The 26,239-nt window shown below is 45.5% G+C and overlaps 1 protein-coding gene, 4 non-coding genes and 1 pseudogene across 5 annotated transcripts; all 6 read left to right on the forward strand.

Moving 5' to 3' along the window:
• The first annotated feature begins 219 nt into the window (after positions 1-219).
• Hspa8 (heat shock protein family A (Hsp70) member 8) lies at positions 220-4,191 on the forward strand. Its single transcript, XM_085844544.1, has 9 exons — positions 220-363; positions 914-1,123; positions 1,396-1,601; positions 1,732-1,884; positions 1,968-2,523; positions 2,732-2,934; positions 3,157-3,355; positions 3,450-3,682; positions 3,916-4,191. Exons 2-9 carry the CDS (start codon positions 919-921, stop codon positions 4,099-4,101), a joined length of 1,941 nt encoding a protein of 646 aa, XP_085700670.1. The 5' UTR covers positions 220-363; positions 914-918; the 3' UTR covers positions 4,102-4,191.
• LOC147001990 (small nucleolar RNA SNORD14) lies at positions 2,575-2,660 on the forward strand. The gene has a single exon (XR_015044584.1). It is a non-coding gene; the product is annotated as a small nucleolar RNA SNORD14 (small nucleolar RNA).
• LOC147001991 (small nucleolar RNA SNORD14) lies at positions 2,989-3,074 on the forward strand. Its single transcript, XR_015044591.1, has one exon. It is a non-coding gene; the product is annotated as a small nucleolar RNA SNORD14 (small nucleolar RNA).
• LOC147001992 (small nucleolar RNA SNORD14) lies at positions 3,725-3,812 on the forward strand. Its single transcript, XR_015044593.1, has one exon. It is a non-coding gene; the product is annotated as a small nucleolar RNA SNORD14 (small nucleolar RNA).
• An 11,572-nt stretch (positions 4,192-15,763) lies between the features above and the next one.
• On the forward strand, positions 15,764-15,929 carry LOC147001993 (U1 spliceosomal RNA). Its single transcript, XR_015044572.1, has one exon. It is a non-coding gene; the product is annotated as a U1 spliceosomal RNA (small nuclear RNA).
• A 7,394-nt stretch (positions 15,930-23,323) lies between these two features.
• LOC147001994 (large ribosomal subunit protein uL15 pseudogene) lies at positions 23,324-25,739 on the forward strand (annotated as a pseudogene).
• The last annotated feature ends 500 nt before the right edge of the window (positions 25,740-26,239 follow it).

The raw sequence follows: 26,239 nt of genomic DNA on the forward strand, positions 1-26,239 counted from the left end.
GGACTCCCGCGCGCGGGTTCCCGGCGCCCCGCCTTCTCCGCTCCCCCCCGGGCCGTTCCCAGAGCGGGGGCGAGCGTGAAAGTTCCAGAACGCCGCGGTCGTGCGTCATCGCGAGGCGGGGCGGGGAGAAGGCGGGACCTAGGCGAGCGTGCTGGGTCTCTATTAGTGCAGTCGGCAAGGGCTGGTCGTCCATTGGCTAAGAAGCTATGATCGGCAGCGCGATGGGGCGGCACCCTTCTGGAAGGTTCTAAGACAGGGTATAAGAGAGAGGGAAGCGGGCGGAAACCGGTCTCATTGAACGCGGAGGCAGCTGCCGGGCAATTGTGTGGTCTCGTCGTCAGCGCAGCCGGGCCTACACGCAAGGTGAGGCATGGGACTCGGGAGTTTGCGGGGGGCCGGGGTGGTGCAGGAGTCCGGGAAATCACTTAGGCGGCGGCTGCAGCTCTGGCGGGCGCCGCCAGGGACAGAGACTGCAGCAGATCGGGAGGATGGGCTGAGTCAGGGCGGCGCCGCCATGGCCTTGAAGGCTCCGCATGGCGGGGGAGGGGAGCCGCAGGCCCCGGGTCTCTTTTATCCTGTGACTTCAAGGACAGGGCTTCTGCCCGGCGTCCACAGGGCAGGGGCCCCCGAGTTGGAAAAGGGATCCTGACTCCCGCAGTCCGCGGTTCGGGGGGCGCTCGAAGGTGGGCCACGTGTTCCACCATTGTCGCAGACCTTTAGGACAGATGGTTCCTTGAGCCTTGGGCGGGCTGTGCCAGGGCCTGGCACAGCCCGCCCATACTGCAGCACTGCTGCCATGAGCCTGCCGCGTGGCTTCAGGTGATAGGTCTGGCTCACCAAATCCAGACCCACTGCGGACTGGATGGAAGCCGGGAAACGAGTGCTTAGCACCCCTCCTTTTCTTTCCTTCTAGCAACCATGTCTAAGGGACCTGCAGTTGGCATTGATCTTGGCACCACCTACTCCTGTGTGGGTGTCTTCCAGCATGGAAAGGTGGAAATTATTGCCAATGACCAGGGTAACCGCACCACGCCGAGCTATGTTGCTTTCACGGACACAGAGAGATTAATTGGGGATGCGGCCAAGAATCAGGTTGCAATGAACCCCACCAACACAGTTTTTGGTAAGTCGCCAGTATCTTTGTGCCACTAGCATGAGAGTAAAAGGGCTGGGTGGCAGGGCATTTGGAATGTAGAAACATCTGCCTTAATTACTGCAGCCTGAGAGACTATTGCAACTGTTTAAATTTGACAATACAGGGCCACAAGATTTTAAATATGGGCCTTGGCTTCCTGCACTAGAGATTACATCCATCTAGATGGGTGCTGCAGGGTGTTTTTATTTGCAGTGATAGGCACTGAGGAGTGTGATGAGGTATGTTTTAATATTTTACAGATGCCAAACGTCTGATCGGGCGTAGGTTTGATGATGCTGTTGTTCAGTCTGATATGAAGCACTGGCCCTTCATGGTGGTGAATGATGCAGGCAGGCCCAAGGTCCAAGTGGAATACAAAGGGGAGCAAAAAAGTTTCTACCCAGAGGAAGTGTCCTCCATGGTTCTGACAAAGATGAAGGAAATTGCAGAAGCATACCTCGGAAAGGTTGGTTTTTTGTTTTTTTTTTTTTTTAAACAGGTGCCGTTTGAGATGGGTGCTACCTTTAATTTTAATTCAAAAATCAGTGCTGGAATTTGCCAACCAAATAACAATTGTGCAATTATTTGTTTTCTAGACTGTTACCAATGCTGTGGTCACAGTGCCTGCTTACTTCAATGACTCTCAGCGACAGGCAACAAAAGATGCTGGAACTATTGCTGGCCTCAATGTACTTCGAATCATCAATGAACCAACTGCTGCTGCTATCGCTTATGGCTTAGATAAGAAGGTAGGCATTTCAAATCAAGTACAACTTTGTTAGGGTTAACTTGCCAGAAACAGACCGGAGCTAAGAATGTCTTTTATTGACAGGTCGGAGCTGAAAGGAATGTGCTCATTTTTGACTTGGGAGGTGGCACTTTTGATGTGTCAATCCTCACTATTGAGGATGGAATTTTTGAAGTCAAATCAACAGCTGGAGACACCCACTTAGGTGGAGAAGATTTTGACAACCGAATGGTCAATCATTTCATTGCTGAGTTTAAGCGAAAGCACAAGAAAGACATCAGCGAGAACAAGAGAGCTGTCCGCCGTCTCCGCACTGCCTGCGAGCGGGCCAAGCGCACCCTCTCCTCCAGCACCCAGGCCAGTATTGAGATTGATTCTCTCTATGAGGGAATTGACTTCTATACCTCCATTACCCGGGCTCGATTTGAGGAGTTGAATGCCGACCTGTTCCGTGGCACACTGGACCCTGTAGAGAAGGCCCTTCGAGATGCCAAACTGGACAAGTCACAGATCCATGATATTGTCTTGGTGGGTGGTTCTACCAGAATCCCCAAGATTCAGAAACTTCTGCAAGACTTCTTCAATGGAAAAGAACTGAACAAGAGCATTAACCCCGATGAAGCTGTTGCCTATGGTGCAGGTAAATGCATACAGCCTTTATGTAGTCTTTATAACCTTAAGTCCTGTAGATTCGCTGTGATGATGGATTCCAAAACCATTCGTAGTTTCCACCAGAAGTACTGTGTTGGCTAGTTCCTTCCTTGGATGTCTGAGCGAATGAAGCTTGCATGTTGACTCGATTGAAGCTACAGTACGTTGTTTCTAATATTTCTTTTGCTTTTTTACAGCTGTCCAGGCAGCCATTCTATCTGGAGACAAGTCTGAGAACGTTCAGGATTTGCTGCTCTTGGATGTCACTCCTCTTTCCCTTGGTATTGAAACTGCTGGTGGAGTCATGACTGTCCTCATCAAGCGCAATACCACCATCCCCACCAAGCAGACGCAGACCTTCACCACCTACTCTGACAACCAGCCTGGTGTACTCATTCAGGTGTGTTGCTTGGCCCTAGAATTTTGTAGTTTGTATAGAAAGCCCAGGGGAGTCTCGCTGTGATGATGGATTCCAAAACCATTCGTAGTTTCCACCAGAAATGCTGTGTTGGCTAGTTCCTTCCTTGGATGTCTGAGCGACTTAATCTTCCCCAAATTTGAGTTTAAGCCACAAGCAGTAGTTTCTAAAATTGGATGTCTTAATTTTTATTGTCTCTTCTAGGTGTATGAAGGTGAAAGGGCCATGACCAAGGACAACAACCTGCTTGGAAAGTTCGAGCTCACGGGCATCCCTCCAGCACCCCGTGGGGTTCCTCAGATTGAGGTTACTTTTGACATTGATGCCAATGGCATCCTCAATGTTTCTGCTGTAGATAAGAGCACAGGAAAGGAGAACAAGATCACCATCACCAATGACAAGGGTAAGTATGGATATGCTGCTTTCTTTCTGAATAGGAAGAACAACGTTTGTTCTTACCACTAAATACATGCTCATGATTTTGTAACTTTCATCAGGCCGCTTGAGTAAGGAAGATATTGAGCGCATGGTCCAAGAAGCTGAGAAGTACAAAGCTGAGGATGAGAAGCAGAGAGATAAGGTTTCCTCCAAGAATTCACTGGAGTCCTATGCCTTCAACATGAAAGCAACTGTGGAAGATGAGAAACTTCAAGGCAAGATCAATGATGAGGACAAACAGAAGATTCTTGACAAGTGCAATGAAATCATCAGCTGGCTGGATAAGAACCAGGTATGTGTTTTGCCAATAAGTTCAGAAAAGGGCTGAGAGGAGTCACTATGATGATGAATGGTCCAAACATTCGCGGTTTCCACCAGAACAGAAGACTGTTGGCAGTTACCTTCCTTGGATGTCTGAGTGACTCAATAGTTAACGGTTCTTTATAATATGTAGGCTTAGTTGTCAGCCCCCCCCCCCAAAGTAATTGGAGATCTTTTAATAAATTTGATTTCTTTATTTCTCAGACTGCAGAGAAGGAAGAATTTGAGCATCAGCAGAAAGAACTGGAGAAAGTCTGCAACCCCATCATTACCAAGCTGTACCAGAGTGCGGGTGGCATGCCTGGAGGAATGCCTGGTGGCTTCCCAGGTGGAGGAGCTCCCCCATCTGGTGGTGCTTCTTCAGGCCCCACCATTGAAGAGGTGGATTAAGTCAGTCCAAGAAGAGGGTGTGTGTAGCTTTGTTCCACAGGGACCCAAAACAAGTAACATGGAATAATAAAACTATTTAAATTGGCACCATACAGTTGTCCTGACTGAGTTAAATGTAAGAAACAGGAATGGGTTGAGACTGTCTCTAGCTGGCCTAGGATTCAGGTGTTTCTCAAGAGCTGGGAGGGTCAACACTGCCAGGAAGCAGGTCTAGCCTCAGGCTAGAAGTTTACCTTGAACCTGGGTAACACTTGACAAGCTAAAGGAATACAGGGTGCTGGTTCTCAGCTATGAAATCTATGGATGCAGATGCCCCATAAAATAGTAAGTTGATCCTTAGGGGACTTGGCCTTCTAAGTCCATTTGCTTGTATAATCTAGTGTTGAACTGCCACCTAGTGGCCAGCCTTGTTTCAGAGGTCTGCATGCAGCAAAGCTTGATGTAGTACTAATAATTAGGGAAGATATTTGTCACATTACATAAAGCTTTTTCACCAGGCAGTGCACACCTTTAATCCCAGTGCTTGGGAGGCAGGCAGATTCCCGAGACCAGCCGGGTCTACAGAGTTAAGTTCCAGGGCCAAACAAACCCTGTCTGCTGGGAGTACTGTCCTGAGGTCCATCTGCAGCCTCTGGCACTTGGCAGGAGACTGCTCTTCTAGTTCCCTAATGTTGGGATTAAAGAAATGTACTGCCATTCTACTGTACTGAAAGTTGGGGGTACATGTAATTTAAATATATAGGGTACTTTGGTCCAGACAACCAACTGCAGGGAAATTTTTCTGTGCAGTGTTGATCTGAAACCCATGGTGGTTGCTGTTACGCTGAGTATAAGAACATTTCAGTTTTCCTCTTTAAGTGATAGTGTGTATAGGCACACAACTGGGGTTAGAATAGATTAAATGTGTATTTTGGGGACTGAAGGCAAGCAGTAGGCTTGCTAGTACCACAACTGTTCCCCTGCCCCTACACTTGGAAGTCATGCCTGGGCTTGCACAAAATGGTTAAACTGATTTTGCTGAGAATTATGTAGTACTAAAAGTGAAAACTAAGTTTATGGGAAAGCCTTGGATTAAGTATTTCAAGTTACAAGACTAGAGGATAATAAGCATGGGCCACTGCTTTCAGTTTTGATAGGGATCCTAAATCCATTTTACATGGATTAGACTACTGTAGGTTAGAATACTGTTGCTACCTTTTTCCTGGCTATTCAAGCTGGTTTGCCTGGAAAGTACTGAGGAAATCAATCACTACCAAGCCAGTCTTAGTTTAACTATAATGCATATAGCACTAAAGATTTAGTGCTATATTTCACAAGTAACAGACTTGTAAACTAAGGGAAATGCTTTTGCTGTGAGCCACAGCAATAAAGTTCTCCACAGAAGTACAGTATTTCAATGTAATAAATTTGAGTTCAAGGCTCTAGGCTTATAGGTGGAATAACCCTTCATGGAAAGACATTTTGCAAATGTTCCTTGTGCTCAATGACTTTTGAAACGTCTTTGTCCAGCAGATGGCAGTGGTAGCTAATTATAAAGCAACTGCCAGGGTCCTTGGGGAAGCTAGTGAATTTTTTTTAAATCCCTTCAGGTAGGCTTTCTCTAGCCCTCAAACTTCAAGAGCAACTTCTGCCTCTGCCTCCTGAGTGTTGGGGTTAACAGCATGATCTACCATACCCCACTGGAACATTTTTTTGTCAAATGGGAGCAGGTGCCTTTTGCTTATTGGCAGCATAGCAAAGGGCTTGAAGTTAACCCTGGGCTTGCACAAAATGGTTAGTGCAAGCCCAGACCAACCCAAAGTCAAACATCCATATTCCTGTCTGAGTATGGCATTGTAGAATGAATAAGTGTCTGGCCAGGAATGGTGGGGGTTTAGTGCATATGAGTGAGGAGAGAAGAGTGGAACAAAGGCACAGTGGTCAAGGAGACTTCTGAGCTGATGTTTGGCAAGGCTGCTGGGCACTGTGGCTGAGCTCAGGCGGTAATGCTTGGCCAGCAGGATTCAGTCTTGGCACCACACCAAACTTGGTGTGATATGGTAGCACTTGGGAGGTGAAAAGGAAAGGATCAGAAGTTCAGGGTCCTCTGTAATCGTATAGTGAGTGAGTTCAAGGTCAGCCTTGGCTCTAGCAACCGACTCTCTTAAGACGAGAGCTATAACAATTCATATACCATCTGCTTTGCTCTGGGGGTATGGTAGATATTTTGTGTACATTCAAAGAATGATGCAAAACAATCTAGTCAAGAAAACCCTATAGCATCATTGCTGTGTTTTTTGGCCCCACACTCCCTTAGCTATCCATTCTGAACATTTTGGAGACAAGGAAGCTACAACACATGGTCTTTTGTGACTGTCTTAACATTTCCCACCAAGTTGCTGTAGGCAGGGAAGAACAAATGGGAGAGAACTTTTAGAGTAGTTGGGAAGATTGAGAAGGAATAGAAGTAAAAGTGTATTCTCACAAGTATGTAAGGGTAGGAGACATGCCTCCTGGCTGCAATCTAGCATTTAGGAGGTAGAGGCAGGAAGAATGCAATGGTGAAGCTATTTGATGTTTTGATGGGTTGGGGCTCAATTCAAACCAAATAGTGTCCACTCTCAGGAAATACTAGAGACTTGAGACTTGAGAGAAGGCCAGCTGCAAGCAATGACGTCAATTGGAAGAAGCTTGGGAAGTTCAACAGAAGCTCTTTGTTGCTTTGCTATTTCTTGGGTTTCTGTCCAGAGACCTGTGGTGCCCTCTAACGTTGTGCAACGATGAACAGATTACTTTCCAGGAACTACCTAAGACGTGGGGGTTACAATACTCGACCTTAGGGTCATCAGGAGAATGAAGTGAGCCCTGGTGTGCAAACCGTTTAGCCCTGCAGCTGACTTGGGAAAGGGCTCCGTAAATGGGCTATCATTAGCTATGAGTGCACACTATTTCCTAAGGGTCCCATACAGAGCGACACACACACACACAGGTACTTTAAAACAACAGACCTAATGTCTCCGGTGGAGAGACTGAAAGTCCGAAATCAACATTTGGACGAGAGCCATGCTTGTCAGGGAGGGACTCTTCTGACTCTAGTCACCTGCTGCCCTACTGTGCTGCTTGTCACTGTGTACATTTAGCCTTTTAGAAGCACAACCTTAAACATTCGCTTCCCAGGCAGCTGTGGAAGGAAAGTCATTCTCTGAGGTTCTGGGATTAGAACTCAGTGACAGGTCAGCCCACAGCCATCACATTCCAGGTTGTCACAGGGAACGAAGCATCCCAATTCTTGTGCAAAACCAGAAAAGGAACCCTAGGACAAAATCCAAATTCCTGTTCTTCAGTGAGATGGAGTGTCAGGTCTTTTAACTGCAGTCTTTCTCTGGAGCTGCTCCCCACAGCAGGCTACCAGCTGTGGGGCTCTTTTTCCTTCCTACTTTGTCATCCCTCCGTTGTCCCTCCGGATTCCCAAACAATGCCTAATTCTATTATTTCCAGTCATTTCCTTGTGGATGGCAGTTTATTTCTGTCATCAAGTCTCTGATGAAATCTATAGCCGTGAAATGTTTAGTCCAATCCCAACAAATCGTGTATAGTGGTAACATGTCACAGGCTGCCCGCAGCCTGCATTACGTGGTAATTTGGAAGAGAGAGAAGTGATAATATAAGGCAGGGCTTCCTTTGTGAGCTCGCATTAATGCTGTAGCTGGTGATGTCAATTGACAGCCCATCGATTTGGGCTAATAGTGCACGGAGGGGGCAGAATGGGGGCAAGGCAGGGAATAAAGGATATTGACGTCCAGTCACCAGGATCCCGGCAGCTTTTAATCTATTATTGCCCTCTTTTAATGCAACTTTCACATGTCAACTGCATTTGCTTCTCTTCGCTCTGCCTGCTGAGCTGAACTGTGAAGCCAGTGGGGTGCCACCCCCAGAGTGGCTCAAAGTTCCCCCGTATTGATTCTTTGATGCTCTGGGGTGTGAATTATAATTATTTCATTAAGCCCTTTAATGGGTATCAACCATGAACCTTCTCCAGCCCAGGCTGAGGAGACCAGAGCAAGGTCCACGTCATTAATCTATGTTCATCTCGTTGCCACCAATTGTCCGACTCTTGGCCCTTATTCGGTTTTTCCCCCCCTCCTATTATCGCATCTAAGGTTTTAGCTAGAATCAGGTCGATCTACTCCCAGAGAGGAACTGGGAAGAGGAGCTGGCTGATTTGGGGAGACTTGAGGGGAGGCCACAGCTGAGCAGACTGCAGAGCCGGCTGTTCACACTAAGGTGCTAACTTAGCACACCTCAGCCCAGCTCTACCCAGCTCCAATTGGTTTGTGCAGGGAGGTGATGCAGGAGATGTTGGGACAAAATCAGAGAGCTTGCAACCCCTTGTGTCCGAGTCCTGCGTAGTGGTGGCTTTGAAACACTACACACACACACACACACACACACACACACACACCACTTAGGCCATTTCTCACATGCTAGGGTCCTATGAGTTCAAAGGCCTTGTGGCTTCAAACACTTTAGACTCCAGGAGGAGGGAAAGGAGTGAAGACGTGAATAAACAGCAGACATTGGTCAGAGTATTGAGTAAGCCACAGACTCCAATGGAAGGGACACTGGACCCTGTCTTGGATAAAGGAGGCTTTCCTGGAGGAGCCAGTGCCTAAGCCAACCCTAAGGAAATGAGCAGGAAAGCCAGAGGAAAGAGGAAGGAAGGGTTTGCCTGACAGTGGGAACAATGGTTGTCGAGATCTGAGAGTGAAGATGTGCGGGCACATGAGATTTGGGATCCTTGAGTAACCTTGGCTTTCACTCCACTCCCTTTTCAGCAGTACTGGGTTGAACCTAGGGCATCAAACACGGGAGGCAAATGTCCTATCTCTGAGCCCCAGGCCTATGCCCAACTTCATCTTCTAGGCCACTTCTCTCTACTGGTGTCTTATCAGAAGCCTTAGGAAAGCCAGAAACCCTCCAGGTAAGCATCAGGGTAGCATGTCTACCCTTTCTAAGAGAGTTCTTCCTTCTTCCTAGGCCGAGAGTAAGCTGCATTCCAGACCCTCCCCTTCTTTGTTTTTGGGTAATAGTTTTGTTTGTTTTACATGTATAAGTGTTTTGTTTTGTATGTATGTCTGTGTCCCACATATATGGCCTGGTGCCTGTTGAAGTCAGAGGAGGGTGTTGGATCTCCTGGAACTGGAGTTATGGATGGCTGTGAGCCACCATGTGGGTGCTGAGAATTGAACCCAGGACCTCTGGGGAAAAAAAAAAAAACAAGTGCTCTTTAAAGATTTTATTTATTTTTTTGTTTATATCAGTACACTGAAGCTGTCTTCAGACACATACTAGAAGAGGGCATCGGATCCCATTACAGATGGTTGTGAGCCACCATGTGGTTGACGGGATTTGAACTCAGGATCTCTAACAGAGCAGTCAGTGCTCTTAACCTCTTAGCCATCTTTCCAACCCTCCTTTTAAAGGTTTATTTATTCATTTTATTAAAACAAGTGCTCTTAATCACTGAGCCTTGGTAATAGTTTAAAAACACATCCATAATCTCTGTTTGTCCACTTCTTTAGCAAAGGTACAATCGAATTCTCTCCCTTGGACTACGTCTTGGCTTTGGAGACTGACTTAGAACAGATAGAACGTGGACAATGTGACTCTGCGGCCCCTCTAAGTTTAGATTATCAAAGCCACATGGCTCCCGCCTGGTTCACTGTAGGCATCTCCTGCTGCCCTCTGGGACGTGTGCTTTACCCAAGCCTTCATGTGGACAGACCCCCTGGACGGGGAGCTTCTGGCACTGGGTGAGGGAGGGAAGAGCAAACTGACTCTGTCCCAGCCACCCGCTGTCTCTCATGAGAGGCTCAGATGAGCCTAGCCTCCTCAGGCCTGGAAGCAAAATAAATGTTGCTGGAGATACAGGTTTTCAGCATTGTTTAGCACAGTTTGTCACACAGTCACAGAACTAGGACAGTCACATTGTGGTTAAGTTAGATCACCAAGCTATTTATAGAAAGCCTTAAATTAATAACATGAGCCTCCTGTTCTCAATTTCCTTTCCTTTTCTCCTCTCTCTCTCTCTCTCTCTCTCTCTCTCTCTCTCTCTCTCTCTCTAGTTTTTGTTTTGTTTTTCTGATACAAGGTATCTCTGTGTAGCCCTGGCTGTTCTAGAATTTGCTTTGTAGACTAGGCTGGTCTTGAACTCACAGAGATCTATCTGCCTGTAACTCCAGAGTACTGGGATCAAAAGTGTGCACCACTATACCAGGCTCTCCAATTTCATTTCAAGTTTTTTTTTTTCAAAACACGATTTCAATCTGATTATTAATATAAATATTAAAACATCAACATTTAAAATAATTACCTTTCTCTCTCTCTCTCTCTCTCTCTCTCTCTCTCTCTCTCTCTCTCTGTCTGTCTTTTCTTTTTTAGATTATTTCTTTTGATTTAATGTGTATTGGTGTTTCACCTATATGTGTGGTCTGGGCACCATGTGCATGCAGTACCAGTGGAGACCAGAAGAGGGTGTCAGATCTCCTAGAGCTGAAGAAACAGGTGGCTGTTAGCCCCATATGGGTGCTAATTGAACTCAGGTTCTCGGGAAGAGTACCAAGTGTTCCTGACAGCCAAGCCATCTCTTCAGCCCCTCATTATGTGTCTTTATTGGTACATAGTTTATTTTGTTGTTGTTGGACATAGGACCTCTTGGAGCCCACGATGGCACTGAATTCACTATTTAATTGAAGTTGGCCTTGAACTCCTGATTCCCCTGACTCCACCTCTCAAATGCTAAGATTACATGCCTGTGCAGTCATGTCCAGCAATCAGCTCGAGTTTTGTTAAAAGAGCAGGTTGACTTATGCTGGGGATGCTATTGACTCTATAGCTCAAACTAAGTAGAACTGACAGTTTGATAATATTAGGTCTGGAGATGGAACATCTCTCCATTACATAGGGCTTCAATAATTTCTCAATTGGTAGTTAAACATGAAGAACTCTTGTGTTTCATTTCTTCAATTTATTCCTAATTATATGGATTTGTTTTGTTTTTCACAAATAACTCACAGGCTGAGCTTGAGCTAGTTAGTAGCTTACCGTCTCAGCCTCCTAGGTGCTCGGATTACAGGTGTGAGCCACTCCACTTGGCTAATTACGTGTTTGATGTCACTGTAAATGGAATTGTTTTCAAACTTCATTTTCTAGTTATTTATTCCTTTTATATAGGGATGGCATAAAATATAATATTATATATATATATATATATATATATGACCTTGCTAAATTTAATTATCCATCCTAATAGTTGATTAAGGGACTTTTCTCTCTGTTGTATATTGTGATAGAGTTTTCATAGGTGCTGTTGCATGGATGGAGACTTGCTGTATCTTCACAAAGAAGTATCTATGTTGCACATGGCAGCCTACCCAAGATAAACTGCAGCAGAAACAATGATGCCTCCATCATAAGGGACTAATTTGAGAAATGTAAGAGGTCACCACTTAAAGGAAACTCCTGGTGCTGAAGAGATAGCTCAGTAGTTAAGAGAACTGACTGCTTTTCCAGAGGACTCAGGTTCGATTCCCAGTATCAGCATATTGGCTCACAACCATATGTAACTCTAGTTCCAGGGGATCTGACACTCTCTCTAGTGCCTAAGGGCTCCAGCCATGCATGTGGTGCACAGACATTAGGGCAAAAACACCAATATACATTAAAACAAGTAAATAGATTTAAAGAAAATCCCTGAAATGGAAATACTGAGAAAGAAAACTTACAGATGAGACTAGTTTTGGACAATCGTCCAGAAAAGTCAGAAGTCTCTTGAGTTTGATTAGGCTTTGTTTCTTTTTGTTTGTTTTTGGTTTTTTGAGACAGGGTTTCTCTGTGTAGCCCTGGCTGTCCTGGAACTCACTCTGTAGACCAGGCTGGCCTCGAACTCAGAAATTTGCCTGCCTCTGCCTCCCGAGTGCTGGGATTAAAGGCGTGCGCCACCAACGCCCAGCTCAGGTTTTGTTTCTTGAGATAGGTTTCATGTAGCCCAGGCTGGCCTTCAGCTCTGTAGTAGAGGATGGCCTTAAACTGCTGATCCTACTGCTTCTATTGCCTAACCCCCCCCACCCAAGTGCTGGGATCACAAGCATGTGCCACCACACCAGCCTCCAAAGTCTCTTGGAATGTGGCTCTTTCTTTGATGTGAAGGACTTTTGCATGTTGCAAGACATTAAATATCCCTCTTCCTCACTTACTACTGAAGTCCAGTGGTGTCCTCACATCATAACAACGACTAAAAATGCTCCCAAAACTGTGCCCCTAGGTGTCCTCTAGGGTTGAACTACATTTGAGCCCTCTTTTTGGAGTTGGTGTTGGGCTAAAACAAAGCCCTAGTTCTGCATCCTTTTGACTTTATGGTCACATGACTTCCTCTTTCTTCACTATCAAGTGAAGATGGAGGGGGATGGACATACCCAGGTCACAAGATATGGAGAAGATTAAATAACAACGTGGTAATTTAGCAGGGTTTCAAGCACATGGAACTGAGAACTAACTAATAGATATCAAGCATTTGTTATTTGTCTTAAGTAGTAGCAGGCCTCTTCTGTGCCATTAATAATGCTAATATTCAGTTGTGGTAGAATAAGCATAGAATGACATAGGCATAGAAATGTCACATAAGAAGTGATAGGAAGGAACTTGAACTTAGGCAGTCTGACCCCAAAACCTGTTCGGTAAACCTTGCTACTATTCTATCCTAATCGTGAAGAATATCAGGCAGGGAAGGCTCTGTCTCTGCACTACATCAAGATTTTTTTCCCTCCCCAAAGTTCCCTGCTGCTCACAAGGATCTCCACCAACCCACTCTTCAAAATGCTGACATCCAAGATAGCAAAGTGAGAGACAGTGGGACAGGTCTGTTGTATAGGAGATTCCTTCCAGACTGGGACATTTCATTCTGCAGGGAAGATAAACAACTCAAATAGCTTCAGGAAGTCCCTGAAACGGATCAGATTCACTAGGTCCCTCCCTGTCAGAGAAAGCAATAAAGGCAGAGAGTCTTTATAGGGCAAAGGGAACTGAGGTGCAAGGAAGACTAAGACCAGACTAGCTCCCTTGAAGAAGCAGAAGCCAGCAGAGCTGCCTAGAAGAGATTTACACCAACTGTATCACTTGATAAGGACACTCTCCAATGTGTTGAGCTGCCTGCAGGCTGTACAGTGTGCTTCTAGGTTCCCAGCTTTGTGAGGTGAGCCTTGGAGAGGCAGCTGTCTTTGAGTTGTTTCTGCTTCTGTAGGTAACCCCTTACCTACACCCCTGTAAGTAACCCCGATAAAACTCATTGGTTCATTATATTGGCCTTTGGTGGTATCCATAGTTTGATATATCGTGAGCTCTCTCTCTGGCCTGAGTACTTGTATTTGTGAAAATTTTGTCACAAAAGGACATAAATCCACTCAATATTGTTTGGATGTGGAATGTCCCCCAAAGGTCCTATTCTAAAAGCTTAGTTCCCAGTTTGGCATTGCTGTCAGGGTAGAAACTTTTGAAATTACAAAAGTTTTGTCATGAGCTTTCTCTTGAAGGTGAAAGTGGGATCTTACCTATTACTCTTTCTCTCTTTGTACCTGGCCACAAGGTCAGTGGTTTGACCGTGTGTTGCTACCATGATATGCTTCTGGGGACCAGGCAACCCTTCACAAAAACCTCCAACTCTGAGCCAAAAGAAACCTTCCGTGGGCTGTGGATATAGTTTCTCCAGTGGAGTCTGTGCTCACTGGTTTTTTTTTTTTTTAATGTTGTTTGTTGCTGTAACAAAACACCATGAGCAAAAACCAACTTGGGAAGGAAAGGGTTTATTTCAAAAACAAAAAACGAAAAAAAAAAAAAAAAAAAAAACCAACCCTCATGCACAGGCTAGCCTCAAATGTATTCTGTAGCAAGAATGACTGAACCTCTGATCATCCTGGATGTGGATATACCTCCACATCACAGTCCATCACTGAAGTAAGTCAGGGTAGGAGCCTGGAAGCAGGAGCCGGAGCAGAGACCTTGAAATATCACTGCTTACGGGCTTGCTCAGCCTGTGTTCTTACAGTAAGAAATCTGGACACCGGACTAAACATGGCCCCACTTACAGTGAACAGGATCCTTTCACACCAATCATCAGTCCAAAAAAAAAAAAAAATGCTCCATATGGCTTGCCCACAGATCAATTCACTGGGGGCATTTTCTCAATTCAGGTTCCCTCTTCCAAAGGACTCTGTCAAATAGACACAGAACTAACCGGCACACCCACCATGCACAAAGCCTAGGGTTCAGTCTCTAGCAGGACATAAACAGAGCATGGAAATGTATATTTGTAACCTCAGAATTTGGAGAGAGAAAGTAGGATGATCAGAGGTTCAGAGTCATCCTTGCTACAGAAAGCATGAGGGTTGGTTTTTTGTTTTTTTGTTTTTTTTTTTTTTTCGAGACAGGGTTTCTCTGTGTAGCTCTGGCTGTCCTGGAACTCACTCTGTATCAGAAACCCACCTGCCTCTGCCTCCCATGTGCTGGGATTAAAGGTGTGCACCACCACTGCCCGGCCAACTTTTCTTTCTTCTCATTCTTGTTGGAGATCAAACCTAGGGCCTCAAGCTTGCTGAACAAGCCTGAATTACATCCCTAAATTCAAACTTTTACTTTCTTTCTCCCTCCTCTTTCCCCCTCCCTCCCTCCTGTACTCTGCTCTCCCACTCTGCCCCTCCCTCTTTCTTCCTTCCTTCCTTCCTTCCTTTCTTTCTTTCTGATTTATTTATTTATTTAATGTACATGAGCACACTATAGCTGTACAGATGTGTACACACACACACACACACACACACACACACACACACATATATATATATATATATATATATATATATATATATATATATATACACACATTGTGAGCCTTCATGTGGTTGCTAGGAATTGAGTTTAGGACCTCTGCTCTCTCCCCGGTTGGCCCTGCTCTGGCCCAAAGATTTATTTATTATTATAAATAAATACACTGTAGCTGTCTTCAGACACACCAGAAGAGGGCGTCAGATCTCATTGCAGATGGTTGTGAGCCACCACATGGTTGCTGGGATTTGAACTCAGGACCTTTGGAAGAGCAGTCAGTGCTCTTACCTGCTGAGCCATCTTGTCAGCCTACCCTCTCCACTTTCTTTTTTTTTTTTTCTTTTTTATTAAGATTTATTTATTTATTATATGTAAGTACACTGTAGCTGTCTTCAGACACACCAGAAGAGGGCGTCAGATCTCATTGCAGATGGTTGTGAGCCACCACATGGTTGCTGGGATTTGAACTCAGGACCTTTGGAAGAGCAGTCAGTGCTCTTACCTGCTGAGCCATCTTGTCAGCCTACCCTCTCCACTTTCTTTTTTTTTTTTCTTTTTTTTTCTTTTTTATTAAGATTTATTTATTTATTATATGTAAGTACACTGTAGCTGTCTTCAGACACTCCAGAAGAGGGCGTCAAATTTCATTACGGATGGTTGTGAGCCACCATGTGGTTGCTGGGATTTGAACTCCGGACCTTCGGAAGAGCAGTCAGCGCTCTTAACCACTGAGCCATCTCGCCAGCCCCTCTCTTCACTTTCAATAGAAGATTATCTAGCTTCTAGTTCTAGAAGTTAAAAACCACAGCAAATACTTACCTGGCAGGGGAGATACCATGATCACGAAGGTGGTTTTCCCAGGGCGAGGCTCACCCATTGCACTTTGGGGTGTGCTGACCCCTGCGATTTCCCCAAATGCGGGGAAACTCGACTGCATAATTTGTGGTAGTGGGGGACTGCGTTCGCGCTCTCCCCTGTTAAAAAAAAAAAAAAAAAAAACAAAAAAAAACACAGCAAACACATTTGCTTGGCATCCGGTGATGACAAAGAGCCATCTGGGTCAGGATAGTCCTGCCCAAATCCTCCTGTGTTCTCCTTTCAATCAGGTCTCTTGACTATGGGATCAAAAATTGTCAGTGTAGGAGTGCCTGTCTTGTTATCACATTGAAGAAACTGAGACTTGGAATGGGTGAGGTGTTAGTACAGGTTCATGTAGCTGAATCCATCAGGCCACTGACTGGCTTTGAAAAAAAAGCTGTTTTGGGTTCAATACAAAGGGTACCATTTGAAGCAACCAACACATTGACATTCAGCCTGAGAAAGCACCCAGCATTACAAAAAGCATCTTGGTATTGTGCTGGCTCCGGGACACAGGAATGAGTCTCATAAGAATCCTTGTCCTAGGAGCCTGTGGTGGGGAAAGTAGAAAAAGGTTCTGAAAGACTAGGGAAGAGAGAGGGAGCACGGAGAGGCAGGGAGCATTTTTCAAATGGGTGAAGAGTGATCTTTTCAGTCTGACTCCAGTCAGAGCACACTGGGACAAAGGAGGGGGATAGCAAGAGGCAGCTCTGGAGCTGTCTGGGGCTGGTTGTCTCTCACCAGGAGTTCTCTTAAAGACTCTGAGATCAACACACCCCCATTCCCATGACTAATATCTGTTCAGCTCCCCTGTTAGGGACATCGCTGGGAGGAGGCTGGAAAGCTGAAGGAAGAACAAGGGGACCCATCTGCCATTTGTTGCCACAGAGCACTCTGAAGAACAGTACTTGAATAGGCCTGGAACTCACGCTTTTTGGTCTGGAACTCAAAACATCTTTCTGCCTCTGCCTCTTAAGTACTGAAATTGAAGCCATGTACCAATTAAAAAAAATATTTATAAGCACCCCCTCCAAAAAATAAAGATTTGCTTTTCAAATTTCTACTACTCTGGTGACTACTTTCCAAATGTTAATTTCTTCAGCACCCACTTTACCAGGAAATTCTCCCGCTGAGATCTGTGGTGTGGCTTCCAGGGTTGGTTGGTTTGGGAGACAGGACTTTAGCTGGCCTGGAACTCGATACGGAGCACAGGTTGGTATCACACTCTCAATCCTCCTGCCTCAGTCCCTCAAAGGGCTGAGTTTCTAAGTTTGTACCACTGATTCTCAGATCTTTGTTTCTGGTTTTAGGTTGTGTTGTTTGTTAAATCTTATGTGTGTGGATGTTTTGCCTGCATGGTGCTCACGGAGACCAGAAGAGGGTGACAAATTCCCTGGAACTGGAGCTGAGAGCCGTCATGGTCATGTTGGGAACTGAATGGGGCTGAGTCCTCTGCAAGAGCAGCTAGTGTTCTAAACCACTGAGCCACCTCTTCATCAGCTAGTGTTCTTAACCGCTGAGCCATCTCTCCAGCAGAGAGTTTTTTTTTTTTTTTAAATAAGTACACTGTAGCTGTCTTCAGACAATCCAGAAGAGGAAGTCAGATCTCATTACGGATGGTTGTGAGCCACCATGTGGTTGCTGGGATTTGAACTTCAGACCTTCGGAAGAGCAGTCGGGTGCTCTTACCCACTGAGCCATCTCACCAGCCCACAGCTAGTGTTCTTAACCAGTGAGCCACCTCTCCAGCAGCTAGTGTTCTTAACTGCTGAGCCATCTCTCCAGCCCATCTATGTTTAGAGGTAGCAGCCCACAGCCCACTTCAGTACTGGTCTGGAACTTGCTAGATTGCCCCCAACTCTGAGACCTGCCTTCCTCTACCCTCTGAGTGCTGGGATTAAATGTGTGCACTGCCATGCCTGGTGGGTTCTGGTTTTTTGTTTTGTTTTTGTTTTTGAAACTGGATTCAGACATAATGACTGTCAAGGAAGTTTTTCGTGCTGCCAGTCTAGACTGGTTAGAGCAATGATGTAAAAGGTTACAAAGTCTTCATCAGTGGAATCACTCGATTTTTGGATCTGAAAAGATCTTTAAAAATCTTTTTCTTGTTCTCCCATTATTTTGCTGGAGTTCAGAGTCTTAAGTGGTTCAGTGAAAGGTATTCTGTTTCCTTTAACACTCATTTCCCCCCTTCTCGCTCTCTCTCCCGTCTACTCCCCACCCCCAAGCCAGCATCTCATGTAGCCAAGGATGACTTTGAACTACTAATCTTTCTGCTTTTAATTCCCAAGTGATGGGATTATAGACATGCACTACCATGCCTACCCTCAAAATACAGTAAAATACACACAAATGTCCAGTTTAATATTTTTCTTTTGAGACAGCCTCACTATGTTGTTCAAGCTGGTGCTTGCACATGTGTATGTGTGTGTGTGTGTGTGTGTGTGTGTGTGTGTGTGTGCAAGTAGGGGCCAGGAAACAACCTTCAGCATTGTTCCCTAAATACTGTCCACCTATGAGCTTGCCAGGGCACCTCAGGGACCTCAGGTCTTTTTCTACCTCCCCAGCGTGCAGGGTTACACCTGCACACCACCCCAGCTGGGGTTACACCTGCACACCACCCCAGCTGGGGTTACACCTGCACACCACCCCAGCTGGGGTTACACCTGCACACCACCCCAGCTGGGGTTACACCTGCACACCACCCCAGCTGGGGTTACACCTGCACATCACCTCAGCTGGGGTTACACCTGCATACCACCACACCTGGCTGTTTCCACATGGATTTTTAGGGACAGAAATCAGATCCTTAGACTTGCAAGGCAAGCACCGCCTGAGTTACTGCCTCAGCCCAGACTTGAACTCTTGATCCTCTTAAATCAGCCTCCCAGGTGTGAGGCTGCAGGTGTGAATTAGCATACCCAGACTCTGTCTTAATAATTGTCAAGTGCCTGTCCTTCGGGTTAAGTACATTCACACCCTACCTCTCGACTGTTTTTAGTTGGTGAAACTGAAACACTGCCCTGAGATGCACCTCATTTTTTCTTCCCCAGCCTTTGGCAATTACTATTTCCCTTCCATTTCTTTTTCTTTTTTCTTTCTTTCTTTTTTTTTTTTTTTGTTTTTGTTTTTGTTTTTCAAGACAGGGTTTCTCCAGTAGCCCTGGCTGTCCTGGAACTCACTCTGTAGACCAGGCTGGCCTCGAACTCAGAAATCCACCTGACTCTGCCTCCCAAGTGCTGGGATTAAAGACATTCGTCACCACTGCCCAGCTTCCCTTCCATTTCTATACGTGTCCCTACTCCATATATCTCATTATATATAAAACATACTCTTAAAACTAACTTTAGATTGTTTTGTGGTACTAAAGGAGGCAGATACCACCAAACTATGCCCCTAGCCCTATCATCTATCTACCTATCTATCATCTATCAATCTATCATTTGTCTGTCTATCCTGTGCACATCAGTACTACAGAACTATGCCAGAAGCTCTATCTATCTATCTCTCCAGCCCTATTTTATTTTATTTTATTTTTGGTTTTTCTAGACAGGGTTTCTCTGTATAGTCCTGGCTGTCCTGGAGCTCACTTTGTAGAACAGGCTGGCCTCGAACTCAGAAATCCACCTGCCTCCCAAGTGTTGGGATTAAAGGCATGCGCCACCACGCCCTGCTCAGCCCTACATTCTTAATCTTATTTGGATGCAATAATAATATTAAATGTGGGAAGGAATGGCAAAGCCATATAGAAGAGACCTGGATCATTTATTTTTAGTTTATGCTCTCAAAATATTAAGAAATGCATGTTTATAAAAATTGTGGTTTTAGAGACATTTACATTTAATGAATGCATACCCCTTTAATCCACACACCTGGGAGGCAGAGGCAGTTGGATCTTTCTGAGTTCAAGGTCAGCCTGGTCAACAGAATAAGTTTCAGGACAGTCAAGGCTACCCAGAGAAATCCTATTTAAAAAAAAAAAAGCAAGCTGGTGTGGTGGCTTAGTATTCAAGAGGCTGATATTAAAATATTGTGGGCAACTTGATCCCTGTAGTGAGTTCCAGGCTAGCCTAGGCTATTGAGGCAGACTCTGACTCAAACGAACAAACCACATACAATTTAAATTTAGGTTTGATTACAAGACTAGATAATTACTCTAGTAGTCACAACTAAGCAGGACTGTCCTTTCTGAGTGTCTCATACAGAATACCTTCCCCACCACTAAACTCTGGGTCTTGGCACATAGTTTCTGCTTTTAGTGCGCTTCTCACACAAGCAATATGGTATTCTGGCTGCCATGGAAGTTGCCCAGCTTGCTGATCGAGATAGGCTGCCTTGGAGGAGATGGCTGCTGCCAGTTCTGGGAGTTGAGTGCTCAGGAAAAGATCTGACCACCAGGACTCAGAATCACAGCTCGGAAGAAGGATTACAGAATGAGAAGAGAGTTGCTGTACTATTATTTCAGCTTTCCTTCAGTCCCCCCCCCCCCCCCCCGCCACTCCCCATCCTTCTCCCCGCCTCAGGCGCACTGCCAAGTCCACAGGCACATCTCCCGCCCTCTGGGGGAAGAAGCGACAGTGGGCTACACATTCATTTCCCACCTTTGATTTGCAGCAGGCCGCCTCTGGTTGTTGGGCATCCACAGCTTAATTTACACAATCGAGCTCTGGGTACCCGTGGAAAAACAGTCCAGGCGCCGCAGCCATCCATCAGTATTCTCTTCAGTCTCCTGACAGCTGCTCACTCTGGGCTGGCTCAACCTGTACTGACCTCATCTGTTCAGACAGAGCAGAGGAGGATCTGGGAAAAATTAGTTATATTAGTGACTCCCTGAAACACTCCGTTTACTTGTGATATGACAAATATTTCAGCCATTAGGATCTCTCCGTCTCTTATCATCTTAGATGCACTCACTTACATTCCAAATCACTACTTAATTTAAAAGCCTATCTGTTGAGATTGCAAAAGGCCTAGAGGAAGGGAGGGACAGACGCTGGCGGTGCTCGGGTTGGAATAGAATGAGGCTAGGAAGTTTGATTGAATCTTTCTCTCTGAGACTTATGCTCAGTCAGGTACAGTGTAAACACTTAGGAAGCCAGAGATTTAAAGGGCCACCCTACCCTGCCAAGATTGAGACATTCTGTTTGAAGTGGTCCAACAGCGTGGTGACCCCAGGCAATGGCTTTATCGTGGGTGTCCCCATGCTCTCTGAACGTCATCCTTACTCCTCACCATACAGTGACTCATTCAGGGAATGTTCATTGAACCCTGAGAGATGCTAAACGACACTATAGATTCTGAGGGTGCAGGAAGCCTCGGGGCCACCCTTAAAGCAGTTCTCAGCCTATTATTAACAGCAAACAGTTCAACCCTTATTATGTGCCAGGTATGCTAAAATACCACGTGGTGGGTCTTAGGGTTTCTATTGCTGCAACTAAACACCATGCCCATAAATAAATAAATAAATAAATAAATAAAAATAAGTTGGAGTTGAAAGGGTTGGAGAAGAAAGGGTTTATTCAGCTTACATTTCTACATTGTAGCCTCTCACTAAAGGAAGCCAGGACAGAAACTCAAACAGGGCAGGATTCTGGACTTAGGAGCTGATACAGAGGCTATGGAGGGGTGCTGTATTTGCTTGCTTCCCCGGCTTGCTCAGCCTGCTTTCTTATAGAACCCAGGACCTCCAGCCCAGGAATGCCACTACCCACAATGGGCTGGGTTCATTCCCTCTGCTCACTATTGAGAAAATGCCTTACAGTTGGATCTCATGGAGGCATTTCCTCAACTGAGGCTCCATCCTCTCTGATGACTCTAGCTTGTGTCAAGTTGCCACAAACCAGCCAGTACATAGTATTTTCTTCACTGTCTAGTTACTCCAGTACGTAGTCATTCACAGGTTCAAATCTTACTCCACACACCAGGAGAGTAGCTACTCCTTCCCACCTTCTCCCTGCTCTCCCATCTTACCATGTAGCACAGGCTGGCCTTGTAATCCTCCTGCCTCAGCCTCCTGGACGCTGGGACTGTGGCTGTTAGCCAACACTCATGGCTCGTCTGACTCTAATTCACAATATTATACACTGTGTGGGACTATTACCACTGGGACTTGCAGGCGAGACCCTCCTAGGATAAATGTGTTGTTTGGATGGACAGGACATGGATGAACAGGTGGACTGTATCAGGGATCAAACCTCCCTCAGGGGTGAGGGTAAGAGATGGATAGAACTCAAGCCAGCTGTCACCACTGCCTAGCTACCACACAGATGGACATCTTGCTAATTTAATAGTTTTTCTTATCCTTTTTACTATCTGCTTTTGCTTCTCTCTCTCTCTCTCTCTCTCTCTCTCTCTCTGTGTGTGTGTGTGTGAGTAGAGGGTGTCTGTGCCACATGTCTGGAGGTCACAGGACACCTTGGTGGAGTTCATGCTCTCTTACCTTTTACGTGGGGGTCTGGCCTTTGAACTCAGGTCATCTGGTTTGTGAGGAAGGCATCTTTATTCCCAGAGCATCACCCAGGCCCCAGTGGTGTTTGTGAGTGTGTGCATTTAAAGGTGTACATGTACACATGTGTGCAAGTATAAGCGGGAGGTTTGTACTAGTCAGGGTTCTCTAGAACTCACAGAATGAATATCTCTCTCCATATATGTGCATGTGCGCGTGCGCACACACATACACACACACACACACACACACATCCTGCTACTCCAACAATGACTGATCATTAATGGAAAGTCCAAGAATCCAATAGCTGTTCGGTATACACTTGATATCTCAGCTGGTCTTCAGTATACAGTGGAATCCTAAAGAAATAGGCTCTAATACAGTCAAGGAATGGACTGAGTAAGCAGGCCAAGAAGGCTCCTTCTTCCTTGTTCTTTTTTTTGTTTGTTTGTTTTTTTAAGACAGGGTTTCTCTGTGTAGCCCTGGCTGTCCTGGAACTCACTCTCTGTAGACCAGGCTGGCCTCAAACTCAGAAATCTGCTTGCCTCTGCCTTGCAAGTTCTGGGATTAAAGGTGTGTGCAACCACCGCCCGGCTCTTCCTTGTTCTTCTTTTTTTTTTTTTTTTTTTAAGATTTATTTATTTATTATATGTAAGTACACTGTAGCTGTCTTCAGACACTCCAGAAGAGGGCGCCAGATCTCGTTACGGATGGTTGTGAGCCACCATGTGGTTGCTGGGATTTGAACTCTGGACCTTCGGAAGAGCAGTCGGGTGCTCTTACCCACTGAGCCATCTCACCAGCCCCTTCCTTGTTCTTTATATAGGCTGCCGGCAGAAGGTGTGATCCAGAGTAGAGATGGGTCTTCCCACCTCAAAGGTCCGAATTTGACAGGGATCTTCCCACTTCCAGTGATTTACTTAAGCAAAAATTCCTCACAGGTGTGTCCAGGTATTTGGGAGGTTTTAGTTAATTCCAGATGTAGTCAAGTTGACAGCCCAAAATAGCCAATGTTGATATTGAATATCTAATTGCTCTTCACCTAATGTTTGGAAGCAAGGCCCCTCGATGAATCCAGAGCTCACCTTTGTGGGTCACCTGACCAGGCAGCTTGCTCTGGGTGATCTGGTCACCAGCTTGCTCTGGGTGATCCGGTCTGTGCCACTGCCCTCTGGGCTCACAGGTGAGCCCATGCCCAGCTGGCGTCTGCCTTGTTTGGGGATCTGAACTCTGAACCTCACAATTCCTTGCTGAACCGTCTTGCCTGCCCCTACTTTTGCTTTATCTGGGACTCTTCCCTTTGAGATCCTGGCTAACCTTAGTCCCTATGCTTTAGCACTTTTCAGCTGCATTAAAGGAAAGGAAGTAAGGAAGGAGAAATGTCCTTTCTGTCTGCTTTTAAACATGAACCCATTGGTGATAAATTTCTGATAAATTGCAATCACAGGTAACTAAGACATACACAGTGGAATGGTGATATTAGTCAAATTATGTATTTATGACCTTAAGTACTTTAGATTGATTCTCCCCGTTCAACTGTATCTTGATGCCTTTTGTCCAGCATCCCTTCTCTATTCTTTTTTTTTTTTTTTTTTTTTTTGGTTTTTCGAGACAGGGTTTCTCTGTGTAGCCCTGGCTGTCCTGGCACTCACTTTGTAGACCAGGCTGACCTCGAACTCCGAATCCGCCTGCCTCTGCCTCCCAAGTGCTAGGATTAAAAGTGTGTGCCACCAAGCCCGGCTTCCCTTCTCTATTCTATTCTCTGTTTATTCTCAATTTTTAATTACGTTTATCTTTGCTGTAGCAGGGATTACACTTTTTTAAGCGTTTGGCGGCTGAGCAATCTTCCCAACCTCTTTTTCTATGTTTTGTTTTGAGATGCAGCCTCATTAAGATGCTTGAACTGTCAGTGGGCTCTTTATGTGTCTTGGGGCTGTCTTAGAACTAGAGATAGATCTAAATGCCTCATTGTCTCGAGCAGGCAAGGAGGTGGATACACACAGTTAGTATAACAAACGTTATGTTTTATTATGCTGAGGGTCATCAGGCAAGGCTCACACTCTGAATTCCTAACTATGGTCCTAAGCTTATCTCCCCAACGTACACCTGGCAACATACCTTATTTGAAGGTCAGGTCCGGTCTCTAGCAAAAGTCTCCCATTTGCTAGAGATGGAGACTTTCCAGCTGCAGGGCAGACCAAGGTGGTGTCTTTCCAGATGTGCAGAGCAGAGCATTCCTCTTAGTCTCTGCTTATATAATGTCCAGTGGGCATCATGGGGTTCTGTGTCTGGTTATCTTGAGAGCGTGATGTCACTGACTTCTGGTTATCAGGTGCAGCCTTGGGTAATAGTGGGGATCCTAACTAAGCTATTTTTTTTAGCTGTCTTAAATACATGTTAAAAAATATTTATTTATTTATTTATCTATTGTATACACAGTGTCCTGCCTGCACATATGCCTGCATGCCAGAAGAGGGCACCAGACCTTATTATAGGTGTTTGTGAGTCATTATGTACTTGCTGGGAATTGAACTTAGAACCTCAAGGAGAACAGTCAGTGCTCTCAACCTCTGAGCTATCTCTCTTGCCTCTAAAAGGCACTTTTTACTATGCTCATTATACTCAACTGTCCAGAGTAACTGGGATTAAAGAACTGTTCCATCAGGCAGGTCCAAGCTTAATTTTTGAAGAGATGGGGTCTTGCAATTATCTATAGCTAACATGAACACGTAATATTTAAGAGAGTTCCAGTCTCTTTCCTTTCTGCCATCGCTTTGCCATCCAGACTGAGGACGACCCGGAAATTCCGGGTCCACGTGAGCTATGGCCACGGCTACATCGGTAAACAGCGCGAGCACCCAAGTGGGCCACGGGAGTGCTGGAGGCATGCATCACCACAGGATCAGCTTTGACAAATACCATCCAGGTTACTTTGGGAAAGTCTGCATGGGGCATTACCACTTGAAGAGGAACCAGAGCTTTTGCCCAACTGTCAACCCGGATAAATTATGGATATGGACATTGGTCAGCGAGCAGACGCGGGGTCAATGCAGCAAAAAACAAGACTGGAGCTGCTCCCATCATTGATGTTGTGTGATCGGCTCCTACAAAGTTCTGGGCAAGGGAAAGCTCCCTAGGCAACCTGTCACCGTGAAGGCCAAATTCTTTTTTTTTTTTTTTCAAATATTTTATTTATTTATTTATTTATTTATTTATTTATTTATTTATTTATTTAATGTAAGTACACTGTAGCTGTCTTCAGACACTCCAGAAGAGGGCATCAGATTTCGTTATGGATGGTTGTTAGCCATCATGTGGTTGCTGGGATTTGAACTCTCAACCTTTGGAAGAGCAGTCAGCACTCCTAACTGCTGAGCCATCTCACCAGCCCGTGAAGGCCAAATTCTTAAGCAGAAGAGCTGAAAAGAAGATTAAGGGTGTTGGGGGTGCCTGTGTCCTGGTTAAAAGCCACAGGAGAGGTTAAATGCTAATATTTTCCATGTGGTCTGAGTAGGTTCTTTGCATTCTTCCTTGTCTGCATGTTGGGAATCTGCCTAACATTCTAGGAAGATGTGAGGTGTGGGCCCTTGATAGAGTACCTCAGTCTGGGTAATGTAGCCCATCTTCACACAGTTGTAAATCCTTATGTCCCTGTGTGTGCTCTATGCATGGGCCTTGGTGTTCTAAGAATTGAGGAATGCCATTACTTCCAGCCCAAAGAGAAGAAACCTGGTCTCAAAAAATCCTGAGGGCCAGAAGTGAGATGGTTCTTCCTGAAAATCTAAGGTTCTGAGAAAAACCTTGCCATCAGATTGCTAACAGTTGCCTGGCTATATAAACTTACTGTAATGGATGGGTAGCTCTGGACTGGGCCACTTATTACTGGGCAGATTAGCATGGAAAATTTAGGGGGAGGAGGTGGTCAGGGTCCATCCAGGTGTTGTTCCCAGGGAGCATGCGTCCCTGCAACAGGACATGAGCACG

This window comes from Mus caroli, unplaced genomic scaffold, assembly GCF_978045245.1.
Source record: "Mus caroli unplaced genomic scaffold, Mus_caroli_1 scaffold_11, whole genome shotgun sequence".
NCBI lineage: Eukaryota > Metazoa > Chordata > Mammalia > Rodentia > Muridae > Mus > Mus caroli.